This window comes from Geotrypetes seraphini, chromosome 7 (assembly GCF_902459505.1).
Source record: "Geotrypetes seraphini chromosome 7, aGeoSer1.1, whole genome shotgun sequence".
Lineage (NCBI taxonomy): Eukaryota > Metazoa > Chordata > Amphibia > Gymnophiona > Dermophiidae > Geotrypetes > Geotrypetes seraphini.
This window is the reverse complement of record NC_047090.1, coordinates 195,564,388-195,585,347: the sequence shown is the minus strand read 5'-3', so window position 1 is coordinate 195,585,347 and position 20,960 is coordinate 195,564,388. Positions and strand designations below refer to the sequence as shown.

The window sequence follows — 20,960 nt, the reverse complement described above, 5'->3', positions numbered from 1 at the left end:
GAAAAAGGGATTGAGGGGTACAGATAGAAGCACAGGTAGGTTATAGAAATGGTCAGGAACCACTTCACAGGTCATGGACCTGATGGGCCACCGCGGGAGCGGACCGCTGGGCAGGATGGACCTCTGGTCTGACCCAGTGGAGGCAACTTCTTATGTTCTTATGTACTCTGTTACAAATCTTGGTATCATCAGCAAAAAGGCAAACTTTTCCTTCTAACCCTTCAGCAATGTCACTCACAAACATATTGAACAGGATCGGCCCCAGCACTGAACCCTGAGGGACTCCACTACTCACCTTTCCTTCCTTTGAGCGACTTCCATTAACCACCACCCTCTGGCATCTGTCCGTCAACCAGTTTCTAATCCAGTTCTCCACTTTGGGTCCTAACTTCAGCCCTTCAAGTTTGTTCAAGAGCCTCCTATGAGGAACTGTGTCAAAGGTTTTGCTGAAATCTAAGTAAATTACATCTAGCATATGTCCTCGATCCAGCTGTCTGGTCACCCAAACAAAAAATTCAATCAGGTTCATTTGACAAGATTTATCTATAGTAAAGCCATGTTGTCTCAGATCCTGTAACCCATTAGATTCTAGGAAGTTTACTATCCTTTCTTTCAGCAACACTTCCATTATTTTTCCAACAACCGAAGTGAGGCTTATAGTTTCCCGCTTCATCCCTGTGACCACTTTTGTGAATAGGGACCACATCCGCTCTTCTCCAGTCCCTAAGAACCACTCCTGTCTCCATAGATTTGTTGAAAAGTCTTTAATAGGACTCGCCAGAACCTCTCTGAGATCCCTCAGTATCCTGGGATGGATCCCATCCGGTCCCATCGCTTTGTCCACCTTCAGTTTTTCAAGTTGTTCATAAACACTTTCCTCCGTGAACGGTGCAGAATCTACTCCATTTTCTAGTGTAACTTTGCCAGACAATCTCAGTCCTTCTCCAGGTTTTTCTTCTGTGAACACAGAGCAGAAGTATTTATTTAACAAGTTTGCTGTTTCTTCATCACTCTCCACATATCGGTTCCTAGCATCTTTTAGTTTAGCAATTCCATTTTTCATCTTCCTCTTTTCACTGATATCTGAAAAAAATTTGTTTCCTTTTTTACATTTTTAGCCATTTGCTCTTCCGCCTGTACTTTCACTAGGCGTATCTCCCTCTCGGCTTCTTTCAGTTTCACCCGGTAGTCCTTTCTGTACTCTTCTTGGTTTTTTTAAATATTTTTTATATTTGCCTTTATTTTCTCTGCCAAATTTCCAAGTTTATTATGTATTTGATTAATCGCTTATATCGACTTCTAAGCGATGAACAAAAAATAAAAATATTGGGTTACAATAATCAAAGGGAAACAAATTATACAAATATGACTAACAAGAGAACCATGTCAGTTTCCTTTTTCTCTTGTTTTTATATATTTTCTTCACATAAAGTTCCGTAGCTATTTTAATAGCTCCTTTCAGCTTAGACCACTGTTTTTCCACTTCTCATGCCCTTCCATCCTAACAGCTCTTTCTTCAGGTACTCTCCCATTTTATTAAAGTCCGTACATTTGAAATCTAGGACTTTTTGTATCGTGCGGCTGCCCTCCACTTTAGCCGTTATATCAAACCAAACCGTTTGATGATCGCTACTTCCCAGATGAGCACCCACTTGTACATTAGATATACTGTCTCCGTTTGTGAGGAGCAGATCCAATATTGCTTTTTCCCTCATGGGTTCCATCACCATTTGTCTGTGCAGAGCCTCTTGAAAGGCATCCACAATCTCCCTATTTCTTTCTGATTCTGCAGACAGAACTTTCCAGAACGCATCCTGCAAGTTGAAATCTCCCAATAGTAGCACCTCCTCTTTCTTTCCAAACTTTTGGATAACCACAATTAGATCAATTTGCTGCAATTAAGTCGAAGGTCTGTAGACTACACCCACGTAGATAGAAGTTCCATCTTCTCTTTTCAGAGCGATCCATATCGCTTCTTCCTCTCCCCAGGGCCCTTGCATTTCAGTTACTTGGATATCAATCCTTACATAGAGAGCTACTCCTCCACATTTTTGACCATCTCTGTCCTTTCTAAAGAGATTATATCCCGGTATGTTTGCATCCCATCCATGGGATTCACTGAACCACATCTCTGTGATAGCAACAATATCCATGCAGGAACCTAACCCTATTTTCCCAATAGGATCATGGTTTTGAATCTAACTTCTATTTTCCCATAAACTCAGCATTTCATTATTCGTGATTTTGCCGTTCACAAACATTTTCAGGAACCATACTACCGCAAATAATGAGAATGGACCGTCTATTCCTGGGAACAGAAAGGCAGCTTTCATCAAGTCTCCAAAGTCTCTGCCCATGGTCTCCTCCTGCCACGGCATGATCAAACCACATTATGCAAACTACTTGTAAAAAACACTCTTTATCAGGAACTGGAGAAAACAGGTCCCAACATCTCTGGCTTAGTCAGGTGCTTTAGGACCCAGGGCCTGGCGTACTTGCTCAAAATCTAAGGAAGACAATTCATTAGTCTGCTCAGTTGGTGGCAATAACTTTGCATCAGCTGTATGGTGTTTATTCTTTGAGTGCCTCTGAGGGCCCTGAGGTTTTACTGCCAATCTCAGTGGAGCAGCACTCTTCAATCTTAAGACACTTGTTTTGATAGATGGTATATCAAAAATAAAGAAACTTGAGAAAGCCCATGTCAGAGATAATTGCACTGGATGATATTTTGAACAAATGTTAGAACACGATAAAGACATTTGGACTACTAGTTGACAACATTTTTCAAATTTATCTTTTCACTTGGCACACAATGATTAGGATTGTTGAACATTACATGGGTTCTACTGTTATAAAGTTATGAATGCATTTTTCTCTTCCCATATTATAAACATAACAGAAAGAGGAAAACATGGAGACCCAATGTTTAGGTTGAGGAGGAAGAGATGGTGTTCACAGAGGGACAAATGTACAAGTCTGTAAGAATTAATTTGCTGTTCTCTGTGTTTCCTTTGCTATAATGAAAGAAACATTACATTAGAAAACAAGAAAATTCTCTTAATGCCTATGGGAGGTTTGCACCATATTTTCTGAGTCTGTTGCGCTACTATGCAAAGCGGCAATACTTATCTTTCACCCTAAAATCTTAAAAGGTTAATACTTTGATGGAGAGAGGGAAACTGAGTTTTCAGTTTGTTGGGGAGGTCACATGATACTGTGAGCAACTCCGGGTGTGTTTTTGAGAAGCTGCTCCAGAGCCCTCCCCTGATCCCTTGACATCGATCCATCAATGTCATCATTTTTGCTACCAGACATTGACAGTGTGCAGGGAACTGTGTGTGGACAAATTATCTGACCAGGGCTTCACTTCTCATGGCTGTTACAGCTCAAACCCCCCTCCAAAAAAACCCAGAGAAGAGCGACTAAAATGGTTAAGGGGCTGGAGGAGTTGTCGTACAATGAGAGATTAGAGAAACTTGGCCTCTTCTCCCTTGATAATGAAGGGAATAGACTTAGTAGATAAAGACAGGTTGTTCACCCTCTCTAAGGTAGGGAGAACAAAAGGACACTCTCTAAAGTTAAAAAGGGACAGATTCCATACAAACGTACAAATGTAAGGAAGTTCTTTTCACCCAGAGTGGTGGAAAACTGGAACGCTTTTCCGGAGGCTGTTGTAGGGGAAAACACCCTCCAGGGATTCAAGACATTACTATTGTCATACCTTTTACTTCAGCCCTATCCCAGATTACCACTAAAATTGAAATCGTAATGAAACAGATGGATTCTTGGATGCAAAAATTTAAACTCAAATTACACTCTGGCAAAACAAAGTTTTTGTGACGACTGCTAGTAATATTTCTTCTGAACCTTCCATTAGTATAGACTCAACTCAGTATATAATTCATCCAACAATTAAAATTTTGGGAATTATTTTAGACCAGCATCTTACAATGCATGCTCAGATAGATGCTGTAGTGCATAAATGCCACTTCACTTTATGGAAATTGCGAACAATTAGATCTTATTTTGAATTTACTGCTTTTAGATTACTGGTTCAATCGTTACTACTGAGTCTTCTCGATTATTGTAATACTAGTGTTTAAGCCCGTTAGATTAACGAGTGCTAGATGACCGCCTCTCCTGCTTTTGAACCTGGGCAGGGGCAGAGCCGGGGCGGGAAGGAGTGACGGTGGGAGAGCAATTTCAAAGCCTTGGCAGCGGCGGCTCCTTGACCAATCCGCGCTTACAACGTTCCCACACTCACGGTCTGGCTGGCTCCCCCACCAAAGCCCTTCGCAGCGGCAGCCCCTCCCGCATCTGTCCCCGCGTCCCAAGCCTCTCCGAAGGCCAGCTCCCACGAAAATGGTACCCCTCTGTCCAAAGCCGCCGCGGCAGCCTCCCTCAAGACACATTTCAAATCTGACATATTGTAATCACAAAACAGATAATAAAATTATTTTTCTTACCTTTTGTTGTCTGGTCATTATTCATACCATGTAGGGGTCCCAGGCTAAGGTTGGCTTTTGATAACTCGCTTGCCAGGGCCCCTTCTTTCTTCTTCCCTCCCTCCATCCCTGCAGCTGAAGACAGGCACCTCCCCCCAGTGGCCTGAGACAGGAGGGAGCAGTTAGGAGAGGGTCTAAGGCTAAAGAGGGGCTCAACAGCGTCCAACCACCTTTCCTTCCCTCCCTCCATCAGGTGCAGTGAATCCACCAATGTTAAAAGGAGCCGCGTCGAAATCGGAGGCCTGCCACTGCCGTAGCACTTTCCCCTCTGCCTTGGTCCCGCCCCTTCTCTGCCATATGGGACCACGGCAGAGGGAACGTGTTACGGTGGCGCCAGCGCTCCAATTTCAAAGCAGCTCCTTTTAACATAGGCGGAGCTAAACTGTACCTGATGGAGGAAGGGAAGAAATGGTGGGGCAAATTTCAGCAATGGCAGAAATTGTTTGGCAGGCCAAGCACCGTGAAACTTTGTTTCTTTAGGCAGCCCCGGTTGTTTACTTGGATTCAATGTCAGCATTAGGGTTCGCCGGCCGCCAGCCGTGAGAGCCAGGTGAGGAAGGCCGCCGCAGCCTCGTGGCTAGGTAGGGGGACAACAATGGTGGCTTATGCTCAAGCCCCCGCCGCAGCTCCTCTCTCGATCCTGGTGCGGTTCGAGAGAGGAGTCGTGGTGGCGGCTTGAGCATAAGCGCGATTGCTGTCCCCCTACCTAGCCGCAAGGCTGCGGCCAGCGAACCCTAATGCTGACATTGAATCCAAGTAAACAACCGGGGCTGCCTAAAGAAGCATGGTAATCATATTCTGTCCTGAAAGCCCCCGCCGCAGCTCCTCTCTTGATCCTGCTGCGATTCGAGAGAGGAGCCGTGGCGGCAGCTTGAGCATAGTGCACAGTGAGAGCCAGGGGCACGCATGCACACTCGTTTTTCCGCGACGGATCAGGCCTAGCATTTTATTATATTAGATTATCCATCTGACAGTCACCAAGAAAGAATTAGCAATAATACAGAATACAGCGGTCAGAATGATTTATGACCTGAAGAAATTTGATCACGTTACACCCTTTTATTGCGAATTGTATTGGCTGCCAATGGAGGCTGGGTATTGTTTAAACTAGGCTGTTTATGGTACAGCTCCTTCTTACTTAGTCAATATATTTTCTTTAGCACCATACAGATATAGTAGAAGAACTCATCCTTTGTTTAATTTTTCATCTGTCCAGGGTTGCAGGAATAAGAAATTTTTTAATCATACTTTGGCATCTCAGGCAGCTCTTCATGACAACAAATTCCGAATATCGTTGCTTACTACCCATTCCTATGGCCATTTTGGAAAACAATTGAAGACCTATCTTTTTTCTAAATATTTGACTGTTTAATGAATCATCTTATTTCATGTAACATGTTTACTTTTATAACTTTTTGTAAACCGCATTGAACTTCTGGTTACGTGGTCAATAAGCACAATGTTATGTTATGTTATATTTTTATCTTTGCAATTTCTTCTATCTGCCCAATACCACTCAAACCTTTTTGCCTACTTGCCACCATCCTTTCTCTGTCTTTCTGTTTTCTGATCCCTTCCTAAACCCAGGCCACAGTATCATCTTTTCTGCACCATTATCTCCTCACCCAAACACTAGCTTCATCATCTTTCATCGCTTTCATCTCCTCTGAACCTTGACCACCTCATCATGTTCTACTTCTTTTCCCAACACCATCCTATAAATACCCTGATCCTTAACGCTTTTGGATGACAATTTTTGCTGAATTGGATTGTTACATAAGCTCATTTATTTTGTCTTTTTATTGAGTGGACAACTTGAGGACTCCTGATGTAGACTCTGTAGCCAAAACACAGGAGTCCGTTTTCTTGTTCCACTCCCCATTTTGGCTTTTCCTTTTGGTTTTCCTTCACCACCCATGCTCCAGCACATGCATCCCACTACTCCCCCTCCTTTGGCATAATCTTATTTCCTCATATCTATCCCCTCTGTACAGAAAGAACTTCCAGCATCCACATACTGTAAGTATCACACATTATATCGCCTGGAATATGAAGAGAGTGCATAACAAGCATGAAGTTACTGACCTGCATATTTAGGCTGGAGGTAGAAAAGCCGTGTGAAAGACAGTCTCTGCATCTCCCCTGGAGACAGAACATCATACCTGCTCCGTGCAGAAAGAAGAGCTATGAACTTATGTGTGGGTAGTGTTGCTTTCACAATGATACTGAATAGGTGCATGCACACAGACAGTAGGAAAGAGGAAGATGCCCCTCCTCTTCCACACACAAGGGACGATGACGTGTGAACAAGAGCACACTGACATACACACAAGGACCAAGATCAAATGCCGCAAAGAGGATGATGGATAGTAGGAGAACTGATTTAACTTGATCAAGGTGATAAAGGATGTAGGTGGCGATGTCTGAACCCTGTCATTTGAGAGCAGGGCATGGGTTTTATCTATGAAATCTTATACCTGTGTGTGTACAATGGTTTCTGCAATCTTTGCTGTAAAAGGAAGATTGGCAGTAGGTCAAGTCAGCTGATGTGACAGAGGAGTATTTTTATTTTAGGTTTCATGGCTGCAAATTTCCAAGCAACAGCAACATGGCCCTCAGAAGGCATGACATGAAAAAAGGGCTGAAAAGTGTAATAAATCTTTTAACAAGACTCCATGGGATGAGATCATGTGGCACAGTGGTGACTTTCATAGATCTAACAAGGGAAGAGAGAGAGGAAGGACAGGGAAGATTGAATGTGGGGAAAGTATTGTATGGCGGACGGGAGGGAAAAGATGACATGGGCTGCTCGAAAAGGAAGATGTGGGAGCGTCTTGTGCAGATCACTTACTCTGTTCTGAAAGCACGTGGCTAGATCCTGGGAAGATGCAGATTCTGAGTTGGGGGGGTGAGGGATTTAAGGACATATATATATATATATAATGTGGCAGAGTTGGGGACTTTGGTGATTTTCTTTGTGTAGTAAGTCTTTTTAGCATGGAAGAGGGCTTATTTGTAGGAGTGAGCAGTATTGCTGAAGATAACTTTACAGGAAGGATTAGGAGAGCTTCTCCATTTATGTTCAAGCAGTCTTTTGGTGCAGACGTTTATCAGAAGGAGCTCAACACACACATGGAACTGATATTCCCACAGTGACAGACAAGAGAGCGAGAGAGATATATACAAATGAGGGGAGAGATTTGCAAGCACAGAAATGGGAAGTCAGTCACACATCAAAGAAGAGTGACCAAGATGGTACAGGGGATGGAACTCCTCTCATATGAGGAAAGACTAAAACGGTTAGGGCTCTTCAGCTTGAAAAAGAGACGACTGAGGGGAGATAGGACTGAACTCTACCAAATCCTGAGTGGAATGGATCGATTTTTCACTCCATCAAAAATTACAAAGACTAGGGGACACTCAATGAAGTGAAAACCAATAGGAGGACATTTTTTTTCACTCAGAGAATAAGTAAGCTCTGGAATGCGTTGCCAGAGGATATGTTAAGTCCAGATAGCATAGCTGCTTTTAAGTTTCAAGTTTTATTTTGATTTGATAAATCACTTATTCCAATTTACTAAGCGAGTTACAATAAAATACGTTTAAACATGTTAGTTAAAATTTTAAAACAAAATAATGGGTTAGACTGACAAACGTACAGACCTATTGATACACAAGGAACGGAGGAATAAAGTTACAAATCAGTGCTTTAAAATAGAAAGAGCCACAGATGGGAAAAACATTAGGGAGGGAATAGTATAAGCCTGGAGGGTAACTATTTTATAATTAAAGATTAAAAGCATCTTTAAAAAGAAAACTTTTTAAATTATTTTTAAAATGGCTAAGATCATTTTCATCTCTTAAATATTGAGGCAGAGTGTTCCAAAGTTGCGGGGCCATCACTGAAAACATATCGTGATGTCTGGTATCGATAACTTTCAAAGAAGGGATTACTATGAGCTTTTGGTTTGTGGATCGGAGGGAGCACGATGTATTGTAAGGAATAAGCAAATTCCTGGAGGAAAAGTCCATAGTCTGTCATTGAGAAAGACATGGGGGAAGCCACTGATTGCCCTGTATCGGTAGCATGGAATATTACTACTTGAGTTTTGGCCAGGTACTAGTGACTTAGATTGGCCACTGTGAGAACGGGCTACTGGGCCTGACCCAATAAGGCTATTCTTATGTTCTTAAGTGCACAGGCAGACATGAGGTGAGGAGGCACCTAAATGCACACATAGTGAGGGGAGCCATGTGTACACATAGATATATGGGATGGGGGAGAGACATGTGGCTCAAGACAGCTCCAGAACAAGTGAGATGTCTGATTTCCAACCTACAGTTATGTTTATTATACAAAAACAACAAATCCACAAAATCCAATATAAATATTCTTTATAAAGTTCTTCTTCACCCAGAGAGTGGTAAAAATCTGGAACGCTCTTCCGGAAGCTGTTATAGGGAAAGCACCCTTCAGGGAATTCAAGACAAGGTTGGATAAGTTCCTACTGGAACAGAACATACGCAAGTAAGGCTAGACTCAAATAGCACTGGTCTTTGACCTAAGGGCTGCCGCGTGAGCAGACTGCTGGGCATGATGGACCACTGGTCTGACCCAGCAGCGGCAATTCTTATGTTCTTATGAGAATCCAAGTACAATCCCAATCAGGACAGCTCCAGACACTAGGCAAAATATGCATAAAACAGAAAAGAGTAAAGGCAGTAAGAGATGCAATCACAGACATTTGCAGCAGGCCTGACCCAAGTGGGATTTGAGTGGGTGAAGCATGCTCACACATTGATTTTCTTCACTTCTCTCTCTAATCAAAGAGCACTGCTTCTTACCTCTGTCTGCCTCGTTCTGTAAAAGCTTCTGTATGAACATAAGAACATAAAAATAGCCTTACTGGGTCAGTCCAATGGTCCATCATCACCATGGACAATTCAGGTCACAAATAGTAGCATCGTTCCATGCTACCGATCCAAGGCAAGTAGTGGCTACCCCCATTTAATTTTCAAAAGAGTGACTATGATAAAACAAGGAAAATGGTTAAAAAGAAGCTAAAAGGATCAGTTGCAAAAGTTAGGACTGTAAACCAGGCATGGATGTTATTTAAAAATACCATCGTAGAAGTCCAGACCAGATGTATTCCACGTATTAATAAAGGTGGAAAGAAGAGGAAACGAGAACCGGCATGGTTAAAAGGTGAAGTAAAAGAGGCTATTAGAGCCAAAAAGCATCCTTTAAAGAATGGAAAAAGGATCCGAATGAAGAAAATAGCACAAAAGCACTGGGAAGTTAGATGAAAAGCATTGATAAAGACAGCTAAGAAAGAATATGAAGAGAAACTTGCAAAAGAGGCAAAATCTCATAGCAATTTTTTTAGGTACATCAGAAGCAGATAATCTGTGAGGGAATCTGTGGGACCGTTTGATGATCAAGGAACAAAAGGGGTGCTCAGGGCGGATAAGGCCATAGCGGAGAGACTGAATGAATTCTTTGCTTCGGTCTTTACGGAAGAAGATGTAAGAGATCTACCTGAACCGGAAATGGGTTTCAAGGAACCGAAAGAAATCTCGGTGAATCTGGAAGATGTTCTAAAGCCATGTTGACAAGTTAAAAAGTGATAAATCACCTGGACCAGATGGTATACATCCCAGTGTACTAAAAGAATTCAAACATGAAATTGTTGAACTATGGTTAGTGATCTGTAATCTGTCGCTAAAATCGTCTATAATACCTGAATATTGGAGGGTGGCCAATGTTAAGCCAGTTTTTAAAAAGGGTTCCAGGAGATATCCAGGAAATTACAGATCGGTAAGCCTGACTTCAGTGTCGGGAAAAATGGTGGAAACAATTATAAAACATAAAATTGTGGAACACGTAGACAAACATGATTTAATGGGACAGTGAGCATGGGTTCAGCCGAGGGAGATCTTGCCTCACCAATTTGCTTGACTTCTTTGAAGGTGTGAATCAACATATGGATAAAGGTGAGCCAATTGATGTAGTGTATCTACATTTTCAGAAAGCTTTTGATAAAGTTCCTCATGAGAAGCTCCTGAGAAAATTAGAGTCATGGGATAGGTGGCAAAGTTCAGTTGTGGATTAGGAATTGGTTATCAGATAGAAAACAGAAGGTAGGGTTAAATTGTCATTTTTCTCATTGGAGGAGAGTAAATAGTGGCGTATCACAGGGATCTCTACTGGGACCAGTGCTATTTAACTCATTTATAAATGATCTGGAAATTGGAGAGTGAGGAGATTAAATTTACAGATGACAGTAAACTGTTCAAAGTTATTAAAATGCATGCAGATTGTGAAAAATTGCAGGCAGACGTTAGGAAATTGATAGACTGGGCATCCAAGTGGCAGATGAAATTTAATGTGGATAAATGCAAAGAATGCTATAATGTTCCTGTATCGCTCCTTGGTGCGACCTGAGCTAGAGTATTGCACTCAATTCTGGTCTCCTTAATTCAAGAAAGATATAGCGGCACTAGGAAAGGTTCAAAGAAGAACGACCAAGATGATAAAGGGGATGGAACTCCTCTCATATGAGGAAGGACTAAAAAGGGCTCTTCAGCCTGGAAACGAGATGGCTGAGGGGAGATGTGATTGAAGTCTACAAAATCCTGAGTGGAGTAGAACGGGTACAAGTGGATTGATTTTTCACTCCGTCAAAAATTACAAAGACTAGGGGACACTAGATGAAGTTACAGAGAAATACTTTTAAAACCAATAGGAGGAAGAGTTTTTTTCACTCAAAGAATAGTTAAGCTCTGGAACATGTTGCCAGAGGATGTGATAAGAGCAGATAGTGTAGCTGGTTTTAAGAAAGGTTGAACAAATTCCTTGAGTAAAATCCATAGTCTGTTATTAAGACATGGGGGAAGCCTCTGCTTGCCCTGGATCAGTTGCATGGAATGTTGCTACTCCTTGGGATTTGGCCAGGTACTAGGGACCTGAATTGGCCACTGCGAGAACAGCCTACGGGGCTTGATGGACCATTGGTCTGACCCAGTAAGGCTATTCTTATGTCTGTCTCTTTAAATCGCTTCACTGGCTCCCTATCTGCCTTTGCATACAGTTCAAGCTCCTATTGGTGACCTACAAGTATGTTCATTCTGCTGCCCCTCAATATCTCTCCTTTCTTCTGTCTCCTTTTACACCTCTCAGAGAACTCTGTTCCTCAGATAAGCTGCTCTTAGCTGACCCTTCTCCACTGCCAATTCCAGACTTCGTGCCTTTCCTCTAGCTGCCCCCTATGCCTAGAATAAATTACCCTTCCCTTCCCTTGTTTAAAAGCAGACTGAAAACCTACCTTTTTGATATAGCCTTCAATCCATAACTCTACTCCCCACTGCCACCAATCCAGCCTGCAGATTAACTGTTCTCCTTAACTGTAATCATGGGATCCTGTTTGTCTGTTTAGATTGTAAGCTCTTTTGAGCAGGGACTGTCCTCTTTGTGACTGTACAGCACTGCATACGTCTGTTAGTGCTATAGAAATAATTAATAGTAATAATTATTATAGTAATAGTAATGGACTTTTCCTCCAGGAAGTTGTCCAAACCTTTTTTAAAACCAGTCACGTTAACCGCTCTTACCACATCCTCTTTTGAAATTCACAGGGCTCTATAGTTTTCTATATCCCATGGGAGGCAGTCACAGGTAAGAAGTGGTTATCAAAGTGCAGGACCAAGGGAAAGTCACCCACCAGTAAAGATAGTCCTAATGGTGCAAGGAGATGAACTTTGGATTTCTGGACCATGGAGAGGCACTGCAGGGACTTCAGGGACCAGACGGACTCCACCTGACCAGAAGAGGTAAGAACATCTTCGGATGTCGACTAGCCCGCCTACTTCGAAGGGCTTTAAACTAGGTAAGTTGGGGGAGGGTACCCACTCATACTCTGGAGCAGTAAGTAACTATCCTGAGGAGGTGAGTTGCCACTCTGAGTCCGAGGTAAGTGCACACACTGTAAACAATACATTAGGGGTCACACTAACTCAGGCGGGGAACTCTGTACAGGGACTTAGCAAACATAAGGTATGGAGAGCTATGTATGTCAATGCACACAGTTTGGGCAATAAAATTCTGGATTTAGAGACGGAAATAATGAACGCTGACCTAGACATAGTGACGATATCCGAAACCTGGTTCATGGACTCACACGGGTAGGATATGGTTATACCGGGTTACAACTTACTCCGACGAGACAGGGAGGACAAGTTAGGAGGAGGGGTAGCTCTATATACTAGAGAAGACATCAAAACTACCATAATCACAGATGTCAAGTACACCGGGGAATCCCTCTGGGTGAACCTGGCTAGAGGAAACGAAAAATGCCTGTATCTTGGTGTGATTTACACCTCCAAGACAACAGGTGGACAAGGATATGGAATTAATCGAAGACATCAAAAACATCACCTTGCGTGGGGACACAGTACTGTTAGGGGACTTCAATATGCTCGACGCAGATTGGAATGCACTTACCGCACAAACTAGCGGCAGCAGAAGGCTGTTAACCTCCATAAAGGGTGCACGGCTCAAACAATTAGTATTGGAGCCCACTAGGGACCAGGCGTTACTAGACCTGGTACTCACCAACGGAGAAAGCGTATCGGAAGTTTTGGTTGGTGATACGCTGGCCTCCAGCGACCATAACATAGTTTGGTTCAACCTTAGGAAAGGTTTCACCAGATCGACCACAACAACAAAGGTCCTTAATTTTCAGGGCACTGACTTCAAACGCATGGGAGATTTCGTCCGTCAGACACTGCAAGACCATGCCGAAACCAATAATGTAGAGGCTATGTGGGCAAACCTGAAATCTACCCTACATGAAACAACGAATCGTTATGTAAAAACAGTAAGCAAACGACAGAGAAATAACAGACCCCAGTGGTTCACTACAGAAATCTCAGACCTCGTTAAGAAAAAGAAAAAAGCATTTGTTTCCTACAAACAATCAGAAAGAGGAGAAGTAAAAGAAGACTATCTGGCCAGGTCCAAAACTGTCAAAACAGCAGTCAGAGAGGCCAAGCTTCGAATAGAAGAGAATCTAGCAAAGGACATTAAGAAAGGGGACAAATCCTTCTTCAGGTACATCAGTGATAGGAAAAGAAACACAAATGGGATAGTACGCCTTAGGAAAGCAGACGGGACTTATGCAGAATCAGATTCCGATAAAGCCGAACTACTAAACGAATACTTCTGCTCAGTCTTTACCTGCGAGGCGCCGGGGTCCGGTCAACAGTTGCAAGCAAGGCAAAAATCAGAAGACCCATTCTGGAATTTCGAGTTTACTCCCAGCAGCGTCTACTGTGAACTATCAAGACTCCAAGTGAACAAAGCCATGGGACCAGACAATCTACACCCCAGGGTGCTCAGAGAGCTCTGTGATGTCCTGGCAGAGCCGTTATCTGTGCTCTTCAATCTTTCCTTGAGGGCGGGAAGAGTCCCTTTGGACTGGAAAACAGCCAATGTAATCCCACTCCACAAAAAGGGCTGCAGGACAGAGGATGAGAATTACAGACCGGTGAGTCTCACATCCATAGTGAGTAAACTCATGGAAACACTAATTAAGCATAAATTGGATACGATCCTGGACGAGAATAATCTACGGGATCCCTGCCAACATGGATTTACCAGGGGCAGGTCCTGCCAATCCAATCTGATTAGTTTCTTTGACTGGATAACAAGGAAACTGGATGTGGGTGAGTCCCTAGACGTCGTGTACCTGGACTTTAGTAAAGCTTTTGATAGCGTCCCACACCGCAGACTATTAAGCAAGATGAAATCAATGGGACTGGGAGAGACATTAACTACATGGGTCAGTGATTGGCTAAATGATAGACTTCAGAGAGTGGTGGTGAATGGCGCCCCTTCAAAAACATCAGAGGTGGTCAGTGGAGTACCTCAGGGCTCGGTCTTGGGCCCAATCCTCTTCAACATATTTGTGGGAGATCTGACTCAGGGGCTTCAGGGTAAAATCACATTATTCGCCGATGACTCCAAACTATGCAACATAGTAAGTGAGAACACTTTACCAGACAGTATGACGCAGGACCTACTTCTATTGGAACACTGGTCCTCGACTTGGCAGCTAAATTTCAATGCTAGAACATGTAAGGTCATGCACCTTGGCAGCAGGAATCCATGCAAAACTTACACACTTAATGGTGAGACCTTAGTTAGGACCAAGGCAGAACGTGATTTGGGGGGTGATCATTAGCGAAGACATGAAGACTGCCAATCAAGTGGAGAAGGCTTCATCAAAGGCAAGACAAATGATGGGTTGTATCCGTAGAAGTTTTATCAGCCGGAAGCCCGAAGTTATAATGCCGTTGTACAGATCCATGGTAAGGCCTCATCTGGAGTATTGTGTACAATTCTGGAGGCCACATTACCAAAAAGATGTGCTGAGAGTTGAGTCGGTTCAACGAATAGCCACCAGGATGGTCTCGGGACTCAAAGATCTCCTGTATGAGGAAAGGCTGAATAAGTTGCACTCGAGGAACATAGAGAGAGAGGAGACATGATAGAGACGATTAAATATATCACGGGCCGTATCGAGGTGGAGGATGATATCTTCTTTCTTAAGGGTCCCTCGGCCACAAGGGGGCATCCGCTGAAAATCAGAGGTGGGAAATTTCATGGCGACACCAGGAAGTTCTTCTTCACCGAAAGGGTGGTCGATCGTTGGAATGAACTTCCACTTCAGGTGATTCAGGCCAGCAGCGTGCCAGATTTTAAAAGGAAATGGGATACACATGTGGGATCTCTAGGGGGTAAAAATGGAAATGGGATACACATGTGGTATCTCTAGGGGAGTAAATTAAAGGGGGTGGGGTCGTTAGAGTGGGCAGACTTGATGGGCTATGGCCCTTTTCTGCCGTCATCTTCTATGTTTCTATGTAATGCAATTAGGATATGAAATAAACATTTCCAGATATAAAACAAAACAAAAGGCAGAAAAAAAGGGCATGCAAGAACATAAAATGACATGTGAGGAAGCATACAAAGATTGAGTGTAAGCATTTTTACCAATTCCACTCCACCTTCTGGTCAAGTCCCCCGCTTCTGGCCAGCAAGCTAGACTGAAATAGACATTGAAATTAGATGCTCATGTAGTGATACCAGTGCTCTAGAGCAGTGATCTTCAACTTTTTTACACTTATGGACCGGCGGAAATAAAATAATTATTTTGTGGACCGGCAAACTACTAAGACTGAAATTTTAAAAACCTCATTTCTGCCCCGTCTCCACGAGCTCGGTCCCCGCAAAACTATCTGATCCCATCCGCACAAGCCTCAGTTATGATTTTATAGTGAATGTATTTTATTAAAGTATAAAAAGAAACAATATTCTGTACAATTGTCATTTTAGAAATACAAATAATACAAAGCAAGGATCAACAAAGCCCCTGTCTCCCCTCCCCTTCACATATATCTCCTCTACTATCAAGAAAACTAAGTAAGCCAAATTATTATAGAATGCTACACAGAAATATCATGCTAACAGAACACTGCAGTCACACATGACAGGAATAGTGTTAGGGAGTGCAACTAGGGCAACTGTCCCCTGGTCAGAGAGAGCCCTAAGCCAGCTGGAAGCTAAAGAAGCACTGCCTGGGCTTTGCAGTCCCCAGTTATGTCTAACACCAGCTCTAGCAGGATATATATTTCAAATCTGATAAATTCTAATCACAAAATAGAAATAAAAAATTTTTTTCTAACTTTTGTTGTCTCTGGTTTCTGCTTTCATCATCTTTTCACTCTCTTCCTTCCAGCGTCTGCCCTCTCTGTCTCTTCAATCCAGGATCTGCCCCTTCCATTCACTGTCTGCCCTCTCCCCTTCCATATGGTATCTGCCTTCTTTCTATGCCCCTCTCCCCTTTCCATCCAGCCTGTGCTCCCTCTCTCCTTTTTACATGATTCATTCCAGCTTCACTGTTCTCTTCATTTTTATCTCTCCTACACCAGATCTAGCATCTTTGTCCCTCTCTCCTTATTTCTCTGCTGACCCCCTTCCCAGCATCAGTCTCTCTATTTTCTTATTCCTGTCTCTCCCCTTTCCCTCATCTGATCTCTCCATTCCACCCTGACCCCTTCCCCTCCTCTAATCACCCTGCCAGCTGTTTCCTTCCTTTTTTCCTCCCCCTGTCCAGCAGTAACTTTTTTCCCTTCCCTTTCCCTCCTCCCCTCCAAGCAGCATCTCTCCTTCTCTCTCCCTCCAAGTCCAGTAGCAGCTGTCCCTTTATTTTTCCTTATCCAGTAGCTTCCCATCCTCCAACAGTAGCTTTCTCCCCTCCCAGCAGCTCTCGGTACTTGCCAGCGCAGCAATTCACTAAGGCAGCCTTGGGTCCTTTGATGGGTCGCGCCACATCTGAGGAACGAGGAAGTTGCATGATCAGAGGCGGGCCGTGACTCAGCAAAAGCCCCAAGGCTGCCAAAGTGAATCGCTGCGCTGGCAAGTACCGAGAGCTGCTGAAGTGAATCGCTGCGCTGGCAAGTACCGAGAGCTGCTGAGAGGAGAGAAAGCCACTGTCGGAGGCTACCCATGATATTGCTAGCCCTGCGTGGACTAGCAGAAAATTTCAGCATGTTGATCTTGCAGGCCCTGCGCGGACCGGATTTTCTGTGGACCGACACTTGAAGAACACTGCTCTAGAGCAGAAAGAGCTCACTGAAAGCTGATATAATAGACCCTCATAGTTCACCGAATCTTGTTTCTAGGACAGAGGCTAAACACATCATTTTTTGTTATGACAGAAAGAGATATTTCAGTGTCATTTATCATAGCCAATGTTTGATTTTTTTTAAGGAGAAAAAGTCCCATTCTGTAAAGCACAGTTACTTACCGTAACAGGTGTTATCCAGAGACAGCAGGCAGATATTCTCACATGTGGTTGACGTCATCCATGGAGTCTGATACGGACACTTTAAAAGTGCATCGCCACTTTAAGAAATTTCACGATAGCCCACACCACACATGCATGAGTGCCTTCCTGCCTGATGTAGGTGTGCAGCTCTTCAGTTCAGTAAGCCAGCTAAGAAGCCAACCAGAAGAGGTGGGTGGGTTGTGAGAATATCTGCCTGCTGTTCCTGAATAACACCTGTTACAGTAAGTAACTGTGCTTTATTCCAGGACAAGCAGGTAGCATATTCTCAAATGTGGGTGACCTCCAAGCTAACCAGAATAGGATGGTGGGAGAGTTGGCCTTTTGGGAAAATTAATTTTGAAACACTGCTTGGCCGAAGTGACCATCCCGTCTGGAATAAGATTCCAGACAATAATGTGAAGTAAAGATATGAACCGAGGAACAAGTAGCAGCTTTGCAGATTTCATCAATAGGGGTAGTTCAAAGGAAAGCTACTGAAGCGCCATAGCTCGAACTTTATGGGATGTGACCCGACTCTCCAGGTGCAGCCCAGCCTGAGCATAACAGAACGATATGCAGGAAACCAACCAGTTGGAAATCGTTCTCTTGGAAACAGGATGCCCCAACTTGTTAGGATCAAAGGAGACAAAAAGTTGAGGAGATGCTCTATGCAGCTTTGTTCTGTTGAGATAATAGGCTAAAGCCCGCTTGTAATCCTGAGTGTGAAAAGCCGTTTCTCCTGGATGAGAATGAGGCTTGGAAAAAGAAATACTGGAAGCACAATCAGTTGATTGAGATGAAATTCAATGGGGACTTTTGGTAAGAACTTTGGGTGGGTGCAAAGCACAACCTTGTCATGATGGAATACTGTAAATGGTGGGTCCACCAGCAGCACTTGAAGTTCACTTACTATTCTGGCAGAAATGAGAGAAATGAGATAGAACTACTTTCCAAGTAAGGTTTTTGAGATAAGCCATAGACATTGGTTCAAATGGAGGCTTCATCAACTTAACAAGAACCACATTGAGATCCCAAACCACTAGAGGCTGGTTAAGAGGTGGTTTCACATTGAAAAGTCCTTTCATGAATCTGTAGATCAGAGGATGAGCAGTAAGAGGTTTACCGTCCACTGGCTGATGAAAGGCAATGATAATACAGAGATGGATTCTAATGGATGTAGACTTGAGACCAGAGTCAGATAAATGAAGAAGATAATCCAAAACTAATGAAACAGAGATGGATTTCGGATCCTGGTGATGAAGGAGACACCAGGATGAAAAACGTGTTCACTTTTGCTGGAAACACTGCTGAGTGGCTAGTTTTCTGAAAGCTTCCAAAATAAGTCTGACAGGCTGCGAAAGATGAAGATCAGTTGAGTTCAGCCCGAGAGATACCAAGCTGTCAGGTGTAAAGACCGAAGGTTGGGATGTAGAAGAGAACTGTGACTGCGTAAGAAGAGAGGGGAGAATGTGGCACAGCGTTTTAAGCTACAGCCTCAGCAACCTGTGGTTGTGGGTTCAAATCCACACTGCTCCTTGTGACCCTGGGCAAGTCACTTAATCCCCCATTAGATAGATTGTGAGCCTGCAGGGACAGACAGGGAAAAATGCTTGAGTACCTGAATAAATTAATGTAAATAGTTCTGAGCTCCCCTAGGAGAACAGTATAGAAAACTGAATGAATGAATGAAGAGATGGAAAAATCGGCAAAGGTATTGGTTCCTTGATACTGAGTTGAAGTAGAAGGGTGAACCAAGGCTGCCTGAGCCACTGAGAATCTATGAGTATCATAGTGGCAGACTCCTTCTTGGCTTTGACAAGTGTCTTAAGAATGAGAGGAATGAGTGGAAACGCATAGAGGAACTTGTGCGTCCAATCCAGAAGGTGAGGAAAGTACAGTCTGGGACAGAATTGGGGCAACTTGTTGTTGTGGGGAGACGCAAACAGATCCACTTGAGGCGTCCCCTATTAAGAAAAAATGGGATGGAGAACTGCAGAATTCTGCTGAGTTTGTCTGCCAAGGAATTTTGTTCTCCTTGAATAAAGACTGCTTTGAGAAAGATGTTGTGAACAATTGCCCAAAGCCAGATATTTTGAGCCTCCTGACAGAGAAGGAGAGAACCTGTGCCTCTTTGCTGGTTTATATAGCACATGGCTACTTGATTATCTATGTGGTTGACTAGTAAATGCTGAAAAGCTGTGAGGGCCTGTAAATCACCCTGAGTCCCAGGAGATTGATGTGAAATAATTGTTCTTTGGTGGACCAGTGACCATGAGTTTGAAGGCCATCCAGTTGAGCCCTTCAAGCATAGGTTGATGAATCCGTGGACAAAACCTTTGATGAGGAGGCGTGTGAAACAGAAGAGTTCATCCACCACTGAAAAGGCCAGTACTGGGCAGATTTGCACGGTCTGTGTCTGTATATGGCCATTTGGTGGAGGATGGGCTGGGGAGGGCTTCAATGACTGGGAGGGTGTAGATGGGCTGGAGTAAGTCTTAACAGAGATTTCGGCAGTTGGAACCCAAGCACAGTACCGGGTAAAGCTTTGGATTCTTGCTCAGAAATAGCTAAGAAGAAAAAATTAAAACATTTAAATTGAATCAGGTTGGGCAGACTGGATGGACCATTCGGGTCTTTATCTGCCATCATCTACTATGTTACTATGAAGAGACGAGGTGACAAAAATGTGTTGAGAGAGTGGGTCTATCGTCTGAGACCACTGTGAAGCCAGAGACCATTGAGCATCCCAGAAGAGGACAGTTTTGAGGTCTACCTGAAGCCTGACATGATTTGGGATCATGTTCCATAGCCCGGGGCTCTGTACAAAGAAAATAGAACTGAGTGGTATCTAGTATAATTTCACAAAACGATTGCAAAATGAGTCTGCTCTCTTGTGAAGATCTTAGTGTTCTAAAGCACTATTCTTCAACCGCCGGTCCGCAGACTGGTGCTGGTCCGCAGGAAATTTCTGCCGGTCCGCGCAGGGCCGGCAAGATTAAGGTGACCATAGGTCCCGTTTTCAGACCTCCTGTCCCATTGTCCCCACACACAGCTTTGGGACAGCGTCCCGAAGCTGTGCTCGGGGACAATGAGACAGGCGATAATTTCCTGTCCCTACCTGTTGCGCAAAAAAAAAGCCTCCCTCCTTCCTTTCCCCGGGTTGGCTGCTATCTTACCGCCCTGCTGCTGCTGCTAAAGCAAACAGGAAGTCTTCTTTTCGACGTCAATTCTGATATTGGAGAGGACATTCTGGGCCAGCCAATCGCTGCCTGGCTGGCCCAGAACGTCCTCTCCGATGTCAGAATTGACGTCAGAAAGAAGACTTCGTGTCGGCTTTAGCAGTAGCAGCAGCAGGGTGATAAGATAGCAGCCGGCCAAGGGAAAGGAAGGAGGGAGGCTTTTTTTTTTTTTTTTTTTGCGCAGCAGGGAGGGAGAGAGGTAGACAGGCAGGCAGGCTGGCTTCAGGGGTGGGGGTGGGACAAAGTGTGGAAGGCAGTGAGAGGGACATGGGAAGGAGGCACTGGGGGCACTAAAGACATGGGAAGAAGGCACTGGGGGCACTAAG

General features: G+C 43.7%; 1 protein-coding gene across 4 annotated transcripts in view; it reads right to left on the bottom strand.

Moving 5' to 3' along the window:
- The window catches only part of ABCD4 (ATP binding cassette subfamily D member 4), a 201,786-nt gene that overhangs the window by 12,220 nt on the left and 168,606 nt on the right, over positions 1-20,960 (bottom strand). For 3 of the 4 annotated variants that reach the window (XM_033952514.1, XM_033952513.1, XM_033952515.1), the window contains 2 exons: positions 15,559-15,611; positions 6,591-6,667 (listed from right to left, as the gene is read on the bottom strand). The exons of the other annotated variant lie outside the window; for it this stretch is intronic. In XM_033952514.1, coding sequence (XP_033808405.1) covers positions 6,591-6,667; positions 15,559-15,611 — 130 coding nt within the window. The remainder of the gene's footprint in view (positions 1-6,590; positions 6,668-15,558; positions 15,612-20,960) is intronic. 4 annotated transcript variants of the gene reach the window in all.